This window comes from Helianthus annuus, chromosome 1 (assembly GCF_002127325.2).
Source record: "Helianthus annuus cultivar XRQ/B chromosome 1, HanXRQr2.0-SUNRISE, whole genome shotgun sequence".
NCBI classification, from domain to species: Eukaryota; Viridiplantae; Streptophyta; class Magnoliopsida; order Asterales; family Asteraceae; genus Helianthus; species Helianthus annuus.
The window spans coordinates 12,315,540-12,338,957 of record NC_035433.2 but is presented as its reverse complement, the minus strand read 5'-3'; the positions used below and the strand labels follow the sequence as shown (position 1 = coordinate 12,338,957).

The following is a 23,418-nucleotide window of genomic DNA, read 5'->3' as shown; positions in this document are numbered from 1 at the left end:
TATCCTTAACTTAACAGAAAAATAAACTAAGTTAGTGGTTTGGATGAAAATGGCAAAAAGTTACAAACGTTTGGGGCAATTTGGTACAAAAGTGTCATTTTGGACGAAAATGGCAAACCTACCCAAACCTCAAGGACGATTTTGGCAATTAACTCAATATAAAATAAAAACTTTTTGGACGTAAAACCACTAAAACACAAGGATTCAAAACGTTATATAATGAATGTTTAGGGACTGAGAGCATTAAACTTTTTGATTTTACACTTAATTGGTTTAAACCACTAAAACACACGAACTCAAAAAAAAAAAAAAAATTATTGAGAAGGGTTCATTGCTAGTTTATGTAAAAACTCAAAAAGTAATTTACTTTTTTTTTGGGTAAATTACACTTTTCGTCCTTTATGTTTGTAGCGGGTTGCAATGGATGACCTTTAACTTTAATAATTACAGTCACAGTCCTTTATTTGCAAAACCTGTTACACCTTAGGTCCTTTTACCCAAACCTTGTTAAAATTTTTAGTTAAGTGAAATCATGTGCAACCCATGTGAGGGCAAAACAGTCATTTAATAAAAAAAGAATGTCAAAATTTAAAAATTATAAATCTAAACAATTATCATCATCATCATCATCTCCCCATCTCCCATGTGCACTCTCTCTCTCCCCTGTATTTTCTCTCTCTACATACCATCATCAGGCCTTTGAAAAGAGAGCATTCTATAAATCTAGTTGTAAAGACTTAGAAAAACTTACATTTTGCAAGAATCTAACAATACTGAAATATGAAGTTGATACACTTTTCTTCAAAATCATTCTTTACGGAAATAGTACGATTGTGTTCGCATTCCGAAAAGAAAATCAAAAGAAGTTTGACTAAATGTTGATATTTGAAAACAGAGCATCCTATAATGCTGATTGTAAACTCAACAAAAGTCATATCTTGCAAGAATCTAACAAAAATAAAAAAACGAATAATAATTACTCACTCTGAATAATAATTAATACCAGAAAGTTTGAATGATTATGGTAAACTTATGATGATGTTGGGTTACATCTGAACAACTGAAAGTTTGAATGATTATGAATTGAAGTTAGGGGATGATTGTGAAGCGGACCGAGATTGCGAGACCGGACTTTATTGCTTCTCTTGTCCTCAAGAATATTCAGGCTCTAAATGTGTTCGATCAACTGCTACCGTGCTACGAGCCGGACTTTATTACCCCAAAATAAATGGAAGCTTATGGAGAGTGGGGGCCACAGAGCCGGATTCTTGGCACTCATGTCGGATTCCGTCACACAATCATTTCATGTCTGTAGCACGAGTGGAAGAATTGGTGGTAGAGGTTGGTTAGAGAGGATGAAGATGAGGGATTGTAGGGTTAGGGTTGGGGAATTGGGGAAGATGGTGTTTGTTAATTAGTGAACATTTTAAATAAAAATATCAAATGACCAGAATACCCTTAAGTGGATAGACATAATTGAAAATTTTAACTTGGTTAGTGCTAAAGGACGAAAGGTGTAATGCGTTTTCCAAATAAAGGATTGTGACTGTGATTATTGAAGTTAAAGGTTATCAATTGCAACCCGCTACAAACATAAAGGACGAAAAGTGTAATTTACCTTTTTTTTTTTTTTTTTTTTTTTTCAAAACACCACACAGGGCAATTTGCTAGTTTATGTAAAAAACACAAGAAGACTTTTCCATTGTTTATCCGAAAAGACAGGGCAAATTGACCAGTAAACCCCAACAACTATTGTATATTTGAAGAAGACGTGCGAGGAGGAGGAGGTGGAGAAGACCTGCTGCAGCTGCTCACTTACGTTTCAAATTCTCTAATAATTCATACCCCTTTCCCATTCTTCAATCAATCTTTCAAAACCCCTATAACTCACCCGTCCCAGATCTTGTCTGCTTTCTTTTCATACATAAATAAATGCTCGCTTTTTCAGGTGACATTTATTACTCTGTTTTCAATTCAATTCAATTCTTCTGTTATCATCATACATCATACCCCAATTGTTTAAATGCCAATTGAGCTCTGAATAACAAGATTAATTATATTTTGTTGCTTCTTCACATCTATATGTTGTATTTCCGTCTTCCAGTTCTGGGTGGGTAATTAGGTTTTGCTTCAAATCGCATGTTTGTTTCAGTTTTGGGTACATACGATCATCTTTGGGTTTTTTTTTTGAATTATATTGTTTGTTTTACTAAGTTTGTAACATCTTATTATTATTTGTTTGAATTGAATTTTGATGTCGATTGATCTTTGTTAAACCTTGGGTTTTTGAATACAATTGTGTTTTCTTTCATCATCAATTTTGAATTTGAGTTGTTTGGTGAATTTATAGCCAGATTCATAATAGCATGTACGACCTTTATGTATTATTTCTGTGTGTGTCCTTTATGTTTCATATTATTATTATTATTATTAATGAAAAGTGTGGCAGCTGTACTTACATTGTTCACAGAGGAGGACTTTTTCAACAAATGCTAAACTTTAGCAGATCAAGAACTCAATCCAGGCCAAACCGATCTCATCCTCTGGGAGGTAATTCATTCATTATACTTACACATGTTGTTTAGAATGATCATGATTCCAGTATTGTAATCATATCCCACAAGATCATTGACTATCAAACTGAGTCAGTCAAAGCATTTGTTTTTAGAAAGCACAAGTCTGGTTGCTTCTGACTTGATAAGGGAGGCGCAGCAATGCGTACAGAAGGTGCACAAAAAGGCAGCTTGATGCCCTCCTCTAGTAAGGGGAAGGTTTGGTTTATTTTTGTGCTTTAGGTTGTACATGTAGAGTATTTAATATTTACAACTTTTCTTTGTCTAAATTTTGGGTAAGCGATGCTAGACAACTATGAGAACTATAAATAAATAGTTATATAAATATCTTGCACCTCATGCTTTCTAAAAACCAAGCTATAAAATCAGTTTTTTGAATTGAATTCACTAGGCATGGAGTTCGCAGACCCGAAAAAGAAGAATGGTGCAGTCGGAAAGATTCTTTTGGCTGCAGGACTTACTGCTCTATGCATTGTAATTCTTAAACAATCCCCAAGTTTCAACAGCCCTAGCCCAGTATGTAACTTTATCCTCTTTTTTGTTTAATTACATGTTCTTCTTTGCTTTAGATTGGTATTTTGATCTGGTACTTCATTATTTACCACTTAGATTATATTGTATACAGATATGCCTTCTTATCTATTAAAAATATCTTAAATATATTTCAATTATGCCTTCTTTTTTTTTCCCGGTGATTCTATTAAAACAACCGCAATTAAGTACAAGTAGTGAGGATGATCCACACTAGTTCATATACGGGACATGCCCCATATATGTAAACCACTAGAAACAAAATACCAATGACACCATAAAACCTAGTCTACTTTACATCAATTATGCCTTCTTATCTATTAAATATTTCAATCTTTAGTGACAATTTGTTAATATTAAAGAACTTTTTTTTTTTCTTAATCCACCAAATTATTTACATTCGATGACCTTTTCCCATTTCCTTAGGCCAACTAAACATGTCAATATGAATATTTGATGCAATAGATCATTTATTACCTTCTTCAATTCAAACCAAACATGTTTTGTTTTGTTTTAAGGTATTTTGTCTAGTATAGTTAAGAATCTTACTTCATCATATGACAACTGCAACAGATTTTTAGGTGTCCCATAACATGTGCAACAATTCCTTTTTGGGATGATTCCAAGTTGCAAATTGTTTATTCACACATTGTCATCATTATAAATAAATTGATAATGGGTCCTCATGATTCCATCATTGTCTTTTTTAAATGGGTTGGAGGGAGTATATGTATATCTGAGGACAACTTAATTTTCCTTGATTTATTATTCACATAAATAATGTTTTCAAATCTGACTTTTATTTTCCCCCTTTTTTTTTTATTTTAAAGTTTTCTCGTCATGAAGAGGGTGTTACCCACGTGTTAGTTACTGGAGGTGCTGGATATATCGGTTCTCATGCAGCACTACGCCTTCTAAAAGACTCTCACCGTGTGACTATCGTGGTATTTTCTTGTTTATTTTTTTCTTAACTGAAATGAAAGCGATTGTTTAAAACTTTTTTTTTTTTTTTTTTTTTTTTTGTGATAGGATAATCTCTCTCGTGGAAACCTAGGTGCAGTCAAAGTTCTTCAAGACCTGTTCCCGGAACCTGGGAGACTTCAATTTATTTATGCCGATTTGGGTGATCCAAAAGCTGTATCCTTTGAAACATAAATCAGCAAGCAAGTAGATGCTAGTAGTAATCTTTATTATTGCATAAACAGTTTCACGTCTGTCTGTTTTTTCCTTGATCAACACTTCAGATGCACAGAATTTTTTCTGAAAATGCATTTGATGCAGTGATGCATTTTGCTGCAGTTGCATATGTTGGGGAGAGCACCCTTGATCCCCTAAAGTAAGTGTATTCACCATGTTAGTTTCATTAATTAGAGTTAGAGGTCACAATACCAGCCATTAACGATAATCGGGTCAATTAGGGCAATCCTTTTACGCCTACTGGGTTTAATTACAAAAATCGGATAAAATGTAAACGGCTCCAAGTCACCAATTAACCCTTAAAAACATCACACTTTAGCTTTAGTTTCATTTCGAATAGGGGTGTAAAAGAGTCGAGCTGCTCGAGGTCGGCTCGCTTAAAGCTCGAATCTTGCATAGCTCAAACTAGATCGAGCCTATTATTTATATAAATATTTTGTTTTTTTTTATTTAACAAAATTAATATGCATGATTATAATAATAATAATAGTTGAATAATTATTAATATGTATATAAATAAAATAATAAATAGTAAACGAGCTGAGCCGACTGCCGAGTGTGAATTTTTTTTTCACGAGCCAAGCTTGAACTTTGGATATAGAGCTTAGCTCGAGCTCGGCTCGTTTACACCCCTAATTTGGAGGTTAATGGGCTGGTTTGCTACAATGAAGAAAATATAGTTGTCAATGGGTCCACTTAATGCTGCTAATATTGCAGGTATTATCACAATATCACATCAAATACACTGGGTATAATGGAGGCAATGGCAGCACACAATGTAAATACACTTATATACTCTAGTACGTGCGCAACATATGGGGAGCCCGAGAAGATGCCCATTACTGAAGAAACTCCTCAGGTAACAACACTAGCATATGTAATTTTTTTTTATACTTTAAAATTTATGTAACACCTCTTTTTTGTGTTTCACATTTCAGATTCCTATCAATCCATATGGAAAAGCCAAGAAGATGGCAGAAGATATTATTTTGGATTTTCATAAAAACTCAGACATGGCAGTCATGATTCTAAGGTTTGTATTTAAATGCCGTTTTTATACATATTTCTCGAATTTGAAACTTACTTGATTAGTTTGGCTTTTGTTATTGTTAATAATAATAATAATTTGAATGAATTTCAGATACTTCAACGTGATTGGTTCAGATCCAGAGGGACGGTTGGGGGAAGCACCAAGGCCGGAACTACGTGAACACGGAAGAATATCGGGAGCATGCTTCGATGCTGCCCGTGGAATCACCAATGGGCTCAAGGTAGGTACCAGAGAGGTTTTAAGTATACAGTTTTCGGCCCATTTCACATGTTTGTTTCTTCTTGGTTAATTTCTTCAGTTTTTCCCATTTGACTCGTTATGAATAAAATACAACCTGAATCGAGCCATTCAACCCATTTGACATGTTTTATTTATTTTCAGTTAATATTAGCAAGATACAACCTGAATCAAGCTGTTTTTTCCCATATGTATGAACAGATTGACTATGAATACGTGGCCCTGTGTAACAAGTTTTAATACTAACTTGTCGCCTATAATGTGATGCAGGTGCGGGGAACTGACTATAAAACCCCAGATGGAACTTGCATTCGTGACTACATTGATGTCACTGATCTGGTAGATGCTCATGTTAAAGCACTTAACAAAGCAAAACCTGGGCATGTTGGAATCTACAATGTTGGTACTGGAAGAGGTACACTAATCGCTGACACTTCACAAGCAATTCATAGATTTTGTTCTGGTTTAAAAAACGGGTCTGGGTCAATTTCAGATCCAACCCACAAACACATTTAATTAAATAAACAGGTCTGTTCGTGTCAGTTTCAACCCACAGAAGAATTTGCTGGGACGAAAATGAAAATGACCCTACACGTTTCATGGCTTTGACAGGTAGATCAGTTAAAGAATTTGTGGAAGCTTGTAAAAAGGCAACGGGTGCATCAATCAAAGTAGAATACCTCCCACGGCGCCCTGGTGACTACGCTGAAGTGTTCAGTGACCCATCTAAGATATTGCGAGAGCTTAATTGGTCAGCGCAACACACAGATCTAGAAAAGAGTTTGCAGGTTGCGTGGAGATGGCAAAAGTCGCATCACAACGGCTATGGTTCCTCCTCAACCGCTTCCATCTAAGATTCATATGATTTGGGAAATAGGTGTATGTAATTTTTAAACATCAATCCACATTATTTGGATAAATAAGGTAGGTTTCTTACATATATTGTATGCAAGTGACTCTCTACAATAATAACAATGTGTTGTAGCCTAATTATTATTTATTTTACATAATGGAGAGGATGCCATACCATACCATTATGCTTTACTATCTATCTTAAATGTTTTTATTTTAGTTTGATGGCGTGTGGATTGGTGCAATTTGTTTCCGCTAAAATAATTGATCATATCCAAATATCCGCAAAACCATGATTTTTTTAACACAAGCCGATGTCTTTTACCATACCGATACCGTACTCCTCTAGTCCTACAACACGCGTGCCGGTAATTAACCATTTTATCACTTGCAAGTTTTAACATGTAACTTCCTAATAATTTCGTTGTAATTCTCTATTAGGATAATACTAATCAGAATGTCAACAAAAATCAGTTGTAGTGGTTTGGAACAATTGGCCCACCAATTTAATCTAAAAAAAAAAAAAAACTATATATAAATGTGAAGGAGAGTAAGAAATTGCAGGACAAAGTCAAAAGCAAGGGTCAAATAAATTAATCTTGAACCCAGAATACATATATTTAGTTACTTAGAAAACAAAAAAGGAAGATGATTACACCTCTGTCATCATATATCTAACCACTATTCTTTTCTTCATACCAAGAACCAGCATCCTCAATGATACTCTCTAGTCTCTGTCTGTACAAATAAAATTACATACTTCCGGCTGTATCTTTTCATTCTATTTTCTGTTCAACACAAGAGCCACATTGCGTAGCTCCTCAAAAGCTTGCATTGTATCTGCATCAAATCCACCAGCAAACTGCCACAAGGTTATACTATATGGGTCACAATTGGTGACGAAATGAGAGCATGGACGGATCGAATAACAACGGGTCAAAGCTGCTGAAGTTTTGTACGGGTCAGAATTGGTTTCGGTCTAGTTAGTTAGACCACGAAACACCTTCGAACAAATTTCAACGTGTTACATAGACCGAATTGGCCTATTCATGAATAAACGGTCCAAGATTGCCACATCTGGCCTCAAATGTGCATGATGAACACTTTGTATTTTGTGAAATCTTGTTCGATAACTATGTAAAATGCATATTATTGTGGTAAATATGTCAAACCTGATGGATACGAAACGCAAATCTCACTCCTTGAAGTAGCATATAGTCCATTGAAGAATCTTTCTCCATTGTTCCCTTGGTTTGGAGTTCTGTAGCAACTCTTCTCATGTACTGCTTTGCCAACTTTACTGATTCCAGTTTAATCTGCATGCAATGTGAATATGTGTGTTATTCATTCATGGACATACATATTAGCTGGCATTAGTGCAAGGATAATTTCTAAAGTTAATTATGTAATAACCTCGATAGATGAATTACCTTGTCAAACGATTAATTTTCTTTGGTCGTGAATTGATATTATTATTATTGTTATAATTATCATAAATAAATAACCAATGTGTTTTTCAGGGGTGGCAATTCCTTACTCGACATGGAAATATCCAGGTTTTTTGGTGTCGTATGTAACCTGTTTTACAAACATGTCGTATCCCGGTCTATATGGTTAACCCATACAATTAAATTGGTCGTGTTCGGGTTGACCTGTTTAACTAAGCAACAAGGACATGTTCGTGTTCGTTCGTTAAGGAAATTAACATGTTCGCGAACTGTTCACGAACGCATACCGAACATAAGTTTATGTTTGTGTTCGTTCGTTAAGGAAATTCAATTGTTCACGAACAGTTCGTTAACACTGGTCTCGAACACAAACGAACGCAAACGAACATTTAAGTTGAAAAAAAAACACGATTATCCTTAAAATTGGATATACGTAGTTAAATACAACCATCAAATGATAAATCAAAACACAAAAAGTCTACTACACCACCAAACGATGAATCAAATTTAACTAACTTATACATAATTATCCCCAAAAATGTCTTGGAATGTCCAAATTTTAGCTAACTTAGAAAAAATAAGGTTTCAAGTTTTCAATATGTTTAGATAAAAGGTTTATTATTTATTATTTTTTAATAAAATCAAATGAACACGAACGAACGTAACCGAACATATTACCGAACGTTCAAGAACGCAGTCGAATGAACGAGACCCATGTTCGTGTTCGTTCGCTAAGCTAACCGAAATAAATAGTTTGCTCGTGTTCGTTCGTTAAGCTAATCGAACGAACATAAACAAACTTCCCACCAAACGGTTCACGAACTGTTCGCTGAACGTTCGGTTTGTTTACAGCCCTAACTAAGCAGCTCGACCCGTCAACCTGTTTAATTAAATAGCTTAACCGATCAGCCCGTTTAACCTATATATTTAGCACGTTTACAACGAATGGGTTAAACGGGTCGTGTTCAGGTTACTCCAATTTAAATAATGTCCAGGTTAAGGCTAAAGTCTTTGACATGAATATATATATATATGGGCCGTGTTCAGGTTTAAAGATTAAATCCGCCAACCTAACAGAATTGAGGATGGTGCTTTTGTGAAGGAAAAAAGAGGATATTTAGTGCAGAAAATAACAAACCTTGTTTAATATTCCGGAATCAAGCAACCAATCTGTGGGTATATGGTACTCTTTGCAACTACGGATCAACATGTCTCTTGTTCTAAGAACACTATAACCTATAAACGTACAGCAAACGATTATAAATTCATGACTATTAAAAAAAGCAAATAAAGATCGCGTAGACATTGAGAATGTTTTTACTTTTCAGATATGGACACCATTTTTTTCAATGCCAAGTCACATGGTAGGTGAAAATTGTCTTTGTAATTTGAAATTTCATGCTCCAGCTTCTTTAGATCACGATACGCAAATGCGGCCTCTCTTAATGTGTCTGCTTTCTTCTCGGGCCAAACAAATTGTTTCAGCACAGCTCTCTCATCCACCTTTTAAAAATTTAACAATCAACCTAACATTAGCGAAAATCAAATAATCCTAATTGTCCAGTGAAGTTCCATGATTCTGTGAATTTGTATAAAAGATATGCAGCAGATTAAATGTGGCAGAATGGATGGGTTGGGTAACGGGTCAAAACTGATAACTTTTAGTATGTTGTGTTTGTGCCTTTGCGGGTTAAACTCGACACGAGTTTTGGCGGGTTGACACAAATGTGATCCGTTTAACCTGATATATTTTTATTTCTTTTCGCAAATTAATACCCTTAAGTGGTAAATTTATGCCGTTCAAAAAAAAAAAAGTGGTAAATTTACAGCAAAAAACTCACATGTATAGAATAATTATGTTCAGAGTAACTATAAAACTTAATGCTCGTTTCTCTTTTATATATTAAGTTTTTCATAAAATATTCAACCAGTATAAGCTGTTGAAAAATAATTTAATCAACAATTAATTTATTAATTACCGAGTTATCAGCCAAACCAGTTTGTTCCAACTTGAGCAAACTGATTAAAGAAAGGTAGAAGGAGACTGTCCCGTTGTCGGACGAATTTAAAGAACAAGTAAATTAAAACCAACCTGGCGAGTGAGAACGAAGATCCTTGAACGAAAGCCTTGAACTGCACGGAAAAACTCCTGTCCTTAAAGGATTTTACGCGCTCGTATTGCTGTGAGCTGCAGCGTAAACTCCCAGGATTTAATGCAGAACTGATCTGGTATTCCAACAGCAATGGAAACCAGAAAACGCAGAAGCTGGAACGAAAACTTGATCACACAGTAGAGAGAGAGAGAGCTGCGAAATTGTGTGTGTATAAATGGATAGCAGGAGCCTTCAATTTATAGGTTTAGGATTCACCAAAGAATGAGAAAAACGTGGAGAGATATACCTAATCCCATACGAATTCGTTTTTCTGGATGCATATACGAATTCGGTTACAGAACAGCTATCCAATACGAATTCGAATCAGTATGGGATAACCCCCACTGTTTCGAATTAATCTCTATCTCATTTGAACCCCAGATACGCGCCCATTCGCGACTCAAACGCGACCATTCGCGAGCTCGCGGCTCGGCTCGGCTCGGCTCGGCGCGCGTGTGGGCTTCACCCACTTCTCAACCCATTTAACACTTTGGAGGCCCATAAGGGGTAATCCCTTATAAACCACTCAAACTTCAATCACTCCACCAATGTGGGATGGAGGAAACATACCAACTTGTATGTTCCTCTTTAATATTATCTATAATATTTCCAACATAAGCTATGCCATAAAATACATTTTTTAGATTTATAATAAATAATAAACAAAGTAACCGAATTAAACCGCAAACCTGCCAGGTTGACAATCTGTTTTTATTCTAGCTAAACCTTCTTGTGAATACATTTAGGATGACTTTGATACGCTCAATCTGTTTTTATTTTAGCTAAACCTTTCCACCCGTTTGAGGAAAAATATGACCCAAGTAGACTTATTAAACAAAAACGGGTCGAAATTGCAACCTCTAGACTCCAGATGATTAACTTACAAGAAAGCAGAGTTCATCATCAAGCCAGTTCACAAAAGCCACCACATCCTCTATATCCGGATAAACAACAATGTTGACTTCCCGTATTAAAGAGTCCCCTCGAGTCTCAACATCCTCCTTTATCTAAACATTAGAAGATACAATATGAACATTATTCATGTTTTCTCATCTGCTAACTAAAGCAGTTGAAATATCTACAAAAAACTTACAGCAAGCAAATGTGATGACCGGTTTTCAATTTCACCAATCATACTATTGCGGACATTATTGGCATCAAAGGCATGTCCTATCACTTAATGTATCTTTCCTGGAGTCGTCCCTTTTCATAAGAGAATGATAAAACTCAACTACCTGTGGAGCTCGTTGGACAACCCCTCCACAATTACTTCTTCCTGTAAACTTTGGTGGCAGCGGTGGCGGTGGCGGCACTCGACTGGTCAACTCTTTATGTTCTTTATAAGTAAAACTAGAAGGCGTCGGTGGGGGATTAGGAACCCGTGACGCCCTTTTTTCAACATCCATATATGTTTTCAGTTTCGTAGTTTCACGCAATCGTGATCCTTGGATCAAATTTGAATCATTTACGCCCTCCAGTGAACATATAAAACCATCAGACTGCCTTCTTTTGTTCATCATCAAATCTTCTTGACAGCAATTTGCTCCACTGATAGAATGTCTTCTTCCTTCTAACCAAGGTATATTAGGTTCGGATGCATTTGTTTCTTTATCTAAAACATTCCACTTTTTAACTTTTTTAATCAAACTTGACCTTTTTTGTCGGGTACTACCATGTTCAGAACTTTCATCACTTGATATAGAACCATTGAGCCATTCACCAGAAACTGGGCTTGATGGTATATCAGAAGTTACAAATGCAGAATTCTGCAACTCTTTTTTGACCCATCTAAGATACACAAGCTCCTCAACTTCGTTTAACCGACTTACTTGTAGATCTTCAACTTGTTTACCTAAGTCTTCATTCTTTTGTCTCAAAAGAGATGCCTCAGCTTTGATCTTCTCAACAGATGCATTCTGCCAATTTTAAGCCAACAAAATCAGACGACCACAAAGCCATACAGAATTCGCAAAAGCATGTAATTTGTATGAGTGATAAAAGATGGTTAATATTATATTTTGAGATGATCACTGTTCCAAGTACGGATGTTCACGGTAGGCTTCAACCAGTTTCGACGAAAATTTTGGGACGAACCGCAAATTATGATTTTGGAAAAAGACAAACCGAATTGGCTGGGTTGGTATGGTCGGTTTTAGACTATAAAAATTCAAAAGCATAACTTTGTACTAAATTTTAAAACACTATAAGGATTGTTCATAAATACAATATATATACACATAACTTTGTATTCCTAAAAAGAAAGAAAATAAATAATTAATGTCAAATGGCTTGTTCGGTTTACACAGCTGGTTCCAACTTCCAAACCATAAACTGTCAAACCATTAAAACCGAACCGTGTATATATATATATATATATATATAGATAGGGGATGGTTCAAATGAAAACCACTTTTATTGTGAAAACTCGAAAACTAATTAAAAAAAGCCTAAAAAACACACAATTTTTTTTTTCAATTTTTTTATAAAAATCGCTGCTTTTTATATATAAAAAAAAACTTTTTTTCAAAAAAAAAAAAAAAATTTTTGTGTAGTGCACATGTGTAATAATACACATGTGTAGTACACATACACATGTGTAGTATTACACATGTGCACTACACAAATTTTTTTTTTTTTTTTTTGAAAATTTTTTTATATAAAAAAACCTGCGAATTTTGGTTTGCAAAAAAAAAAAAAAAAAATTGTATGTTTTTTTGGCTTTTTTTAATTAGTTTTCGAGTTTTCACAATAAAAAGTGGTTTTCATTTGAACCTTCCCCTATATATATATATATATATATATATATATATATATATATATATATGACAAAGATCCGTTAGGAACCACCCCTTATTGCGAGAACCGCGAGAACCAATGTGAACACATGGCAAATTTGTAATTAAGTGATATTTAATAAAAAAAACACGCTCTCCTCTTATTTCAGCCCCTGTTCACCATCGTCATTCACAATCTAGGGTTTCGCTGGAGATTTTGCTTAATCGGCGACGGAGATCTACGGCGGTGAGTTTCACGGCGGCGATCTTACAGGGGATTCGATTGGGATACTGATTACGGCGTTGGGATACTGATTCCGGCTACACGTGGCTTCGTCTGACTCATCTCGTGTTGGAGTTGAACCTACGGCATCTGAAGGTTTTAGTTTTCGAAACCAATTCAGATGTTTATGCTATGATTTCAATTTATGATTTGCCCTTGATTCGAATCTCGTTTTGAAAGATTATTTGGTTGTTCTGGAATCGAAACAAGTTGCAATGACATGACGATGGCTGCTGTAAGTAATTCAATTTTACATATAGCATACTCCAACAGGTTTTATTCTATTCGAATCCCAAATAAATTAGGCATTATTGTTTGGTGTTTGGTGGTAGTTGCAGGTCAGAAGTGATGGTGATTTTTTAGCCAAGTGGTATCTTCTCAGGTAAAAGGTTTATATATAAATCTTTAATTTGTCAATAGATGGTATAGTTTGTAATTTATGTTTACATTCACTTTAGTTTTTACTTGTAGTTGTTATTTAAGTATGCATTAAGTTGGTATTTTGTTAAAGTTATATGTTAATTGGTCAATTTTAAGGCTTGTTAAATCTATTATTGTTATAAGTATTAAACTGAAACATAAGCTATCTTACAAGTCAATTTCAATCTCAAAATAGGACTTAAAAAAATAAAAACCTTAGAGCTGGTCACAAAAGGAGAGGTATTACAGTGATGTTGGTATTGGGAATTATCTATGATGGGTTTTCATCTTACCTATATCATTCATTATATTATCTTTATGTAATAGAAATTGATGAGCTAAATCGTTGTCTTGAAAAGCTTGTTTTAGATTGAGAGAATTGTATATGCACATGTGCATGTTGATTGTAAATGATATTGTATTAACTTATATGCACATGTGCATTATGTTGAAAATTATACCATGTCTTTGATGTATGGATTCTGTTTATGTATGGATTCTGAACAGGTGCCTTATGGATGACTATCCAATTATGTACAGAATGACATTAAACAAAGGGTCTTGGGTGGCTGAAAACTACAAAAAAATGGAAGAACAAGCCGACAACCGGGGAGGCATGGGTGGAGTTTATGCATCTTATGGCGTGCTGAGAAACACCGGAGTGAAGACGGGTCAAGATGGGTGGGGTTGGCACTGATGTTGATGTTGAATTCCCTACTCTAAATAGAACGTTTAATCACTAGGAGGACATTGTGATGATGTACAACACTTATTATACAACAACTGGATTTTCCACACGCAACTACTTATATATTGATTATCACTTGTTTTTCTTTACATTCATTGTTTATACTTATTGTTTATCTACTTAACAGTGTAATATTCATTGTTTTATTCATGCCCATTTAACATAAATTACCAATATGTCCACTGTTTCAACACATGCACATGTGCATTACCCAACGCATGCATTTTTAACATTGAAACCGTAGCATCTAAACTTGTCGATTCACTGTTTTTAATGTCATTATGTTTTAAGTGCATGTACTCCATTTTCAATCCACCTATTATACATTGCAACGTATACATTATGCACATGTGCATTGCCACCATATACTATGTCAAACACCATTAAACAATACTACCTTTACGTTATGCACATGTGCATTGCCAACATAATTTATGCCACACATTATATCACATCAATATGTGCCTGGGCATTTCCAACATATATTATACCATACACCATACAACATTGTAAACTACATATCCTATACCAAACACCATCATGAATTACCACTATGCATCATAATATATAAATATGCGCATGTGTATAGGCAACACAATCATTTACGTCACAATATTACACACCTGTGTATTTCTAACATATACTATATCAACCACCATATAACATTTGAAAACGTTGTAAATTGAATATAATCATTCGGTAACACATCATATATCACCACTGTTCATACTAATTTACCTTATGCACATGTGCATTTCCAACATATACTATACCATATTACATCAAATTATGTAATTAACGATCACATAGTTGTCATCGTCCAATAAACAAATATAAATTATCGTTAAAAGAAAATAACCAACATATAAACCATCATACAAAAAACAACCATGATTTTCAATATAACATCGTTCTATCCAACCTTCTTTCATTAATGTTTTCCACTGTCTTGTCGCCCTTATCATCCATCACATAAGATCCATCACATCGTGCTTTCGTCTACTTGTCATATTCCTTGTATTTCTTTATCCTGCCATAACTGCACGTGACATCAAAGAACAACGTTTAACATAAAGTAACAATTGGCTGCACATGTGCATATATTACCAACTGCATCATCGACTGATAACCAACCTTTTTTTGGCTTTTCACTTAACACTTTTGTATTCACCTTCCTTATCATCTGGCAGTTTTGTTGCTCCTTTGTCATTCGATCTCAACAAAAGTGTTATTTTCTTCGCTTTTTTCCATTTTTTTCCTACAATAATAATTGAAACCTAATATAATCAAACATGCAATTTCAATTAGTATGTGCATTAAACAACCTTTTTCATCACTGTAACGATATGAATTTGTGCATCTATATGCACATGTGCATCACATATTCTTATAATGATGCTTAAAATCAATCCATATGTAAAGTTTAATGTTATGTGCTCAAATTCAATATGCAAATATGCATTAATTTAAACAACAACATCAACAAAATCTAATTACACAGAATCATTTACACATATATTAAACAAAGCTGCTCATGTTTGCTATGCACATGTGAATCACATGAAACAATAACACCATCATATCCTAATTACACAAAATCACAATAACATCATCATATCCTAATTACACAAAACCACGTATCTTACACAAAACTTCTCAAGTTCACTATGCACATGTGCATTACCTAAAACAACAACACCAGCATTTTCTAATTACCCACAATCATATACACGTATCCTAAACAAATCTGCTCAAACTCACTATGCACATGAATGATATTATTAGATTTATTTGGTTCACATATACATACTAGGTCGGCTATGGCACTGTATAAGATCTGTGCGATAACATAACAAGCACAGTTAACAGATCAACGAGTTGAATCACATTCATATAAATCATTGATGGAAATCAGAATTACTTCAAAATTACTGATAAAAAACAGATACCTAAATAACAATATATATATATCTACTGGTAATAATCAGATCCTTACCGAGTGTTACCGATAAAAAAAAAGATACTTAAAGCGTTGCACTTTGCCCTATTTTAAATCCAAAGAAACCCAAGCGTGTTAACTTCCTCCTTCAGACGTGTCAGATTCGTTTGCTTCCTATTAAAAACATCATTCATGTTTCTCCATATAAACAATAGCATAATCTGAATGATTGAGAGCATAACCTGTTTCCATTTTTTTAGATCCGCAGTATCGCTGATGCAGATACACAAAATCCTTCAGATCTAGCACGAATATTGATCCCAACTTGCACCATTCAGCGACAAAATCCCATAGACTTATTAACATAATCTAACATTAAATACAAATTATGGCAAATTATGCACATGTGCATATTAACATATTTTGTCAAGATATGCACATGTGCATATCTATATATCACATAACACTACCTTATTAACATAATCTAACATTAAATACAAATGTGCATAACTATACATCACACCAAAATACAACTAAATACCTTATCTAATGTCACCTACATCAACATTAACTACCTTATTCACATGTTATTGCACACTATGCACATGTGCATATTGACTTATTATTACAATCTATGCAGATGTGCATAACCACATATTACACAAGAATTACCTTAATAGCCAATTCTGTTAAACCTGTGATGTCAAAATATGCACATGTGCATAGCTATATATCACACAATACAAAACGAAGCTTGAATCGACAAATAATCTATCATATAAAAGTACAAACGACAAATTATCTATCGTATAACAATATAAACGAATTGTATAAACTTGCAAACGGTGTCTCGATTAATATGACCATATCTATATTACCAATCCGTCAATGATTTCGTTGGCGGCGGCGATTTCGACGGCGATTAATTCCGGCGATACCGTCTTAGGGACACACTCATTGAATCGTCTATTCTTATAATCACTGGACGAATTTTGGGAACTAACCTCGATTATATGATGAAATATGACATAACTGCTGGTAAAATCTCAAACCTGAGATAAAATCTCAATCCAGATGCTTCGATATGGTGAACTGATGATGGTGAAGTGATGATGTATTCGAGACGATGATGAAATCGATTGTAATCGACGAATTGTTGATAGATTCAGGTTGATAATCGTTGAGAGACCTGGATGTACTCAGAATTTTGGAGAGTGGACATGAAAGTTTGTATTAAATGTAGTTTAATTTTGGCTTGAAGTCCGATATAGTAAAGCAGGTAAGCGTGTTTTTTTAAAAGTTATTTGGTATTTACAAAATTGCCACTTGTTCACATTGGTTCTCGCGGTTCTCGCAATAAGGGTGGTTCTCGCATGAACCTTACCCTATATATATATATATATATATATATATATATATATATATATATATATATATATATATATATCAAACCAGCCAATTTTGAAATTTCTTCGGTTTCGGCAGTTAATGAAGACCTTTACTTTCAAGAAGCACAATATTAAATATGCACATTTTGCTGCAAATTGAACTACTTTGAGCAAGACAGCATATGAAGATGATAAAAGCAAATATCAACAAAACTTAAAAAGTAAAAACTTATTGGATGATGTTGAAACCTCAGAATCTTTTGCTAGGGCAGCTAGTTGTGACTCCATTGACGATATTCTGCAACAAAGATTTCTCTTTTGAAGATGAAGCTCAGCATTCAGCCTCCTCAATTTAAGTACATCTACCTCAACATTATCAACAACCCCCTTCGTTATACTTTCTTGCGGTTGCCGATTGGAAAGACTAATGCTGTTCTCCGATTCCAGCAAATCAATTTTACCTTTAAGCGCATCATCGATTTCACTAGCCTTTGTTTCAACTGTTCTTTCTAGCTCCAAAGCCTTAAGGTTTTTTCTCTTGAAATCACACAACTCACCTTGCAATTTAGCTTCTCGGTCTCTAGATTCTTGAAGCAGAGTTCTAAGCTGATCAAGCTCAGCAAACAGATCACCAGAATCCGAAGAAGAAGACCATCTATTAAACCCTTGAGGATGAACTTGTGTAGCAGTGGCAGAACACGATAAATCCCCAATAAGTGATCGTTTGGCTCTATTAGGAACAAGAGGGTTTCTGGAATTCGTGGTGGACGCCACGGTAAGATGCGATTTCTTAGTGACTTGTTGCGATCTGGTTTTCTTTTCAGCTGCAAAACTTTTGACGATGTTAGAACCCCAGATCGATCTGGGTTTTAAATTCGACTGTGCGTTGTTGTTTTTAGCCTTTAACGGCACTCGATTCTCATCGGAGTACTTTGCTGATTGCTTCAATCTGTTCTCCGATGATGATTTGGTTTCTCCCATTTGAAAAACTTAACGGGCAATTCGTCGAACAGGTTGTGTGCACGTTGGAAAGCTGGGAAAATTTCCAGGTTGATTGGGAAGTTTAGTTAACAATCAAATCGGACATTGGGATTTGTGGGGAAGCTTCTATGCTGTCTGACAATGTGTCGGATTGTGATCAAAGTGTTTTGCTTTTGCTTTTGAATATTTGAATTTTGAATGCAACGAGCAAATTGTTGCAAGGGGGTCGGAATTTGATTTTGGTTGAGGTTTAAAAAGGATCGTATTATTGGCACACCTTGGGGATTAAATCGATACCTTCAATACGTATCGTATAGGCCTATACGATGCGTATTGAGGTGGGTTCAAACTTCTATGTCTGCCAAACGCTGCCAATGTCCCCTTGCCAAAAAGTAATACGCATCATATAGGCCTATACGATGCGTATTGAAAGTGTCGATTTAATTTTTTAATTTTTGCAAGGTAGCTTCATGTCACGCAGTAGCTTTTCGTCACGCGAATGAAGAAGCAGCACTTTGGACATTTGTCGGATGGATGTGACACACACAGATAGATAATATCTGATTGTTTCAGTTTTTTTCCGACTGTTTCGGTTATGTTTCAATAAATAATATCTGATTGAGAAGCACTAAATTAACAACGGTTCTCCAATTCCAGATCAGTAATGTAAGGAGAAGCGTTGAGATAACGGACATCCATCAAGCTCAAAAAGAAAACTTGTGTTTCCTATAGTCACAAACGATTGCTGTTTGTATTTCGCATAGCCACTGTTTCCGTAGTAAAAAACGGTTGCGGTTTGCAGATTCAATCTTCAGTACTTCATTAAAATTAACAAGGCGGTCTGTCTACACCGTGATCTTCATATTCTTGGTTCAATGCCAACTCATCTTTAGTAGTGTTTGTTTGAGAACCTGATTCAGATACATAAATCTTGAAGCAAATATGTGGTTCCCAGTTGGTTACAGAAACCACTAGCAGAAGAACCCGATACGTCTTCATGTTACGGATAATGTTCTCGAAATTGAAGGAAAAGGAAAAGATTTGTTGAAATCGAAGAAAAGAGTAAAAAAGATGAATTGAGGCGTGCATTGTTTAAATCTGAATCAGTTGGTATGTGTTCATATCAGCGTTGTTTATCACCCTGTGTGAGCATTGGAAGCCCGAAACAGTCTTGCAATTATATCGTGTCAAGATGTTTCAGTTTGCACACATTCTCACTCAACGAATGTTAGGGTTTCGTTTCTTCATGCTCCAATTCCGTAGTAAAAAACGGTTGCGGTTTGCACATTCAATCTTCATTGCTTCATTAAAATTAACAATGCATTCTCGATTGATAGCTTCCGTTTAATTACATTCATACGACACATGATAAAAGCGCTTCTTTAGACAATCTAGGATTATTTTCTAACTAAACCCTTGAATCCCAATGCTTCTCTAAAAATATTTGTTTCTCTAAAAATCTAGGAGAATGTTCTCGAAATTTAAGGAAAAGGAAAAATGGTTGCTGAAGTTTCGTCTTCTATGATGATCCGAAACATTCCGAATAACTACACAAAGATTTGTTACGTACTGATTATTGAAAAGATTTGTCGAAATCGAAGAAAAGAGTAAAAAAGATGAATTGAGGCATGCATTTGGAACAAGAAGTCCAACAATCCGTCCATTATCTGTTGTTGTTTAAACAATATGAATGCACGCAACGAATTTGACAACTGTGACAGCTTACTAAAAGTATAAATCACCTCCAATCCTTTACTGGTCAAATCACACACTATAAAGTTTAAACTTATCGTGTGTTGTAGTTTGGAAATTCAGTGAATTAGTTTAGAGAGGTCAGAATTTGCAAAAATGAGGGGGAATAAAAATTCCATAGAATATATTGAAATTCCGGCATTTTTGAAATTCGTGACATGCAACAGTATTCGGGTGGTTCCGAATTCAAATGTCCAGGGATGCATAAGATCTGGATTTCATTAGTTCGTGATCACAGGAAGTTCAGATTCTTCAGATCGAGATCAGATTGATGTTTTAGGGTTTGAGTCCCAAGTCTTCGTCAAGCCGGATAGAAGGATTAGCATCAGGAGATGAATCAGTATTGTCGATACTTAAAAGATATCACAGCTTTGTGATAGTCTAAAGTGTCAGAATGTTTAATCTTCAAGCAGAGGAATTGTTTTTTGTATTAACCGTCGGGGAATGATGATGTTTGTTGTTACTGCCGGGTCTAACGGAGAAGACTATATATCTGTTATTGTGAGTGAAGAGGAAGAATGTGATTTTGATCGTGGAAGAATGTTTCTCAGATCTAAATGTGTTACCAGATGATTTGTTATTCGATGAAGATTTGCTGATTATGGAGATTACCGTTTACACTGATCAATCATTCAGGAGTGTGCTTAAAAGTGATTACGCAATGCAGGATTTCAGATTTTCATGGATATTCACAAACTTGATGCTTACCGGTGTGGTGATTCAAAGTTTCTATCAATTGCCGGTTGGGTTTTTTTTGAAGATTAAGAGATTCAGCTCAACTGCTAAAGTGTTAAATAAAAAACCGAACGTGGATGTGGTTATAGTCGAAACAGAGAAGCTGCATTAATTAGTTTCGAGTTGGTGATTATTCGTGAAGATTACAGTTAAGGAAATCAGAGGAGGCCGGGAACCTTGAAAACAAAGACCTGAAGATTCATTCCAGGGGGAATTTATACATAATGAAGATAAGCAAGCCCGAATAATCAATCAAGGGGGAATTATCTGAAGATATCAGGATGCCTGATTAAAGTTGCAGAATATTCAAACACGGCTCTCATATTTCAAGATCAAGATTCGACAGAGACGACCAAGGGGGAAATTGTTGCTGCATATTTTGTATGTCCGCCACTGTACGAATAGGCTAGATAGAGCGTGTGTTGAATATTGTATAGATTAGATACGAACACATGACTTTGGAAAGGACGAGAGAGGTTCGTACGGATGTAACACCCTCGTGAGGAGGTAAGTTACCTTCGTACGGATGTAACACCCTCCGCACGGACTAGTACCTCCGCATGGAAATACATCCGTTTTAAACCTCAAGTATATATAATGTGTTGTGTGTTCGTTAGTTGTTAAGTTTTGGAGTTCCCAGAGGGGAAATGTTGGAGAAATTTTGTTTCTCCAACTAGTAAAGATGTATACTCTTTCGGTATGAATGGAATTATTCGACTTATGTCTAATCTCTACCGAATTAGTTCTTTTCTACCTAAACTTCCATCTAAGGCCACCGGATTCTGGACTTTCAAAAGGTAGTGAAGAGTTTGAGTTTAGTATGATGTACGTAGAAATACATCATGCTAGACTATAGGCTCCGGATTGGTCTCAACGTTGGGGTTGGGCCCATATGGGGTTCATCCCATTTGTCATAGTCCAACTAACATCCTCCTCCGTATATTAGCTGTAAGATCATAAATTGGACAAAAGGTTTCTTCTTCCTCTCTTTTCCCCGTGGCTCTTTTAACCCTCACACTTTGTTCTTTGTAGCATGGGAGATCTATATCTACACGCTTATTTATGTGATAGTTGCGTATATCGTTGAGGATATGAAACTCACTTGACCTATAGAGGGCGGTCCTCACTACTTAGGCTACTAATTCGTGATTTTTTTCTAACACGTTTTCTCCATGTATCATCTCCATCTTAGTCTCGAAAAATACTAGATCTGGTTCGTACAACTCCAAGACCGGACCCTTAGACTCCATGGTGTGGGAGCGTGGTTTTTGCAGGGTGGTGATGTGTAGTGATGGTATTGATTGTTGTTTGGGTTAATTGTGATTGGTTGTTTATTTTTTATTTTTTAAAAGTGCCCCTTCCACCCTTTGTTATTTTACCACGCCTCTCTATTAAAGTGTTTGCCATGTCCAGTTCCACACCGTCTAGTCTAGTCTTACAATCACTACCCGTAGGCTGTACATTGTTATTTATTAAAACCTTATTAATAACCAACTACTTTATGCATATAGTAGTTGTACAATTGGCTTTGAGAGTTTTTCAAAAAAAAATTGGATTTTTCATTTCTAACCCTAAAGTTTCAAGCTTTGGCAAGTTAAGTTTAAAGTTTTAATCTTTGTTTCCATTTTAACCCTGAAGTTTTAATCTTTGACAATTTGAGTTTAAAGTTTTAATCTTTGGTAATTTAACCCATTTGATTAATTTGATTTTTCACTTCTGATTCAAAAGTTTCCATCTTATTCAATTTAACCTCTTTCATTAATTTGATTTTTCATTTCTAATTCAAAAGTTTTCATATTTTGCGATTTAACCACTTTGATTTTTTTTTACTTATGTGTTGTAATCTTGGCTTTGGGTGTTTTCCAAAGAAAAAATGGTTATGCATATGATTTTTTTACTATTCACCCAAAAAGTATTTCATAAATTACTTTTAACCCAAAATTATTGTTTTTTTTTAATTTTAACACAAAACTTTTTATCTTTTGCAAATCTATCCTCGCAACTTTTTTTACTTTCAACTTTGGTCCTTTATAGTTTTTATTTTCTACAAATTTTTCGCTTTATGCTTCGTTCTAAATTTTGTGACTTAACACATCGCAACGCGCGTCTTTGGTTTAACGTTTTTACGTTTCGTTCTAAATTTTGCGAGTTAACACGACGTAATGTGCGTGTGTGGGTGAACGTTTTTACATCGTCTATTTTTTCCCGTTTGACAGGTTCAACATAAAGTGTGCGTACTAAATCGACTTAGTTATAACTAAAGAATCCCCGCCGCATTGCGGCGGGTCGTAATTCTAGTTATAGGTTATAATATAAAGTGAGATAACTAATGCCTACAGGGACTAAACTTGTCAGT

The 23,418-nt window shown here is 35.1% G+C and overlaps 1 protein-coding gene and 1 pseudogene across 8 annotated transcripts; one reads left to right on the top strand and one right to left on the bottom strand.

The window, feature by feature from the left end:
• Positions 1–1,709: 1,709 nt before the first annotated feature.
• On the top strand, positions 1,710–6,640 carry LOC110863908 (UDP-arabinose 4-epimerase 1). 8 transcript variants are annotated; one of them, XM_035978372.1, is made up of 12 exons: positions 1,710–1,948; positions 2,471–2,550; positions 2,669–2,760; positions 2,965–3,089; positions 3,935–4,048; positions 4,134–4,241; positions 4,349–4,440; positions 5,019–5,160; positions 5,240–5,334; positions 5,443–5,572; positions 5,860–6,004; positions 6,202–6,640. In XM_035978372.1, exons 3-12 carry the CDS (start codon positions 2,715–2,717, stop codon positions 6,441–6,443), a joined length of 1,239 nt encoding a protein of 412 aa, XP_035834265.1. In that variant the 5' UTR covers positions 1,710–1,948; positions 2,471–2,550; positions 2,669–2,714; the 3' UTR covers positions 6,444–6,640. The 8 variants fall into 8 exon arrangements, with proteins under 8 accessions (XP_035834265.1, XP_035834264.1, XP_035834268.1 ...); XM_035978371.1 differs by having other exon boundaries at positions 2,450–2,550; XM_035978375.1 differs by having other exon boundaries at positions 1,711–1,948; positions 2,669–2,727.
• Positions 6,641–7,009: 369 nt separating this feature from the next.
• On the bottom strand, positions 7,010–18,882 carry LOC110863895 (annotated as a pseudogene).
• Between the last annotated feature and the right edge of the window lie 4,536 nt (positions 18,883–23,418).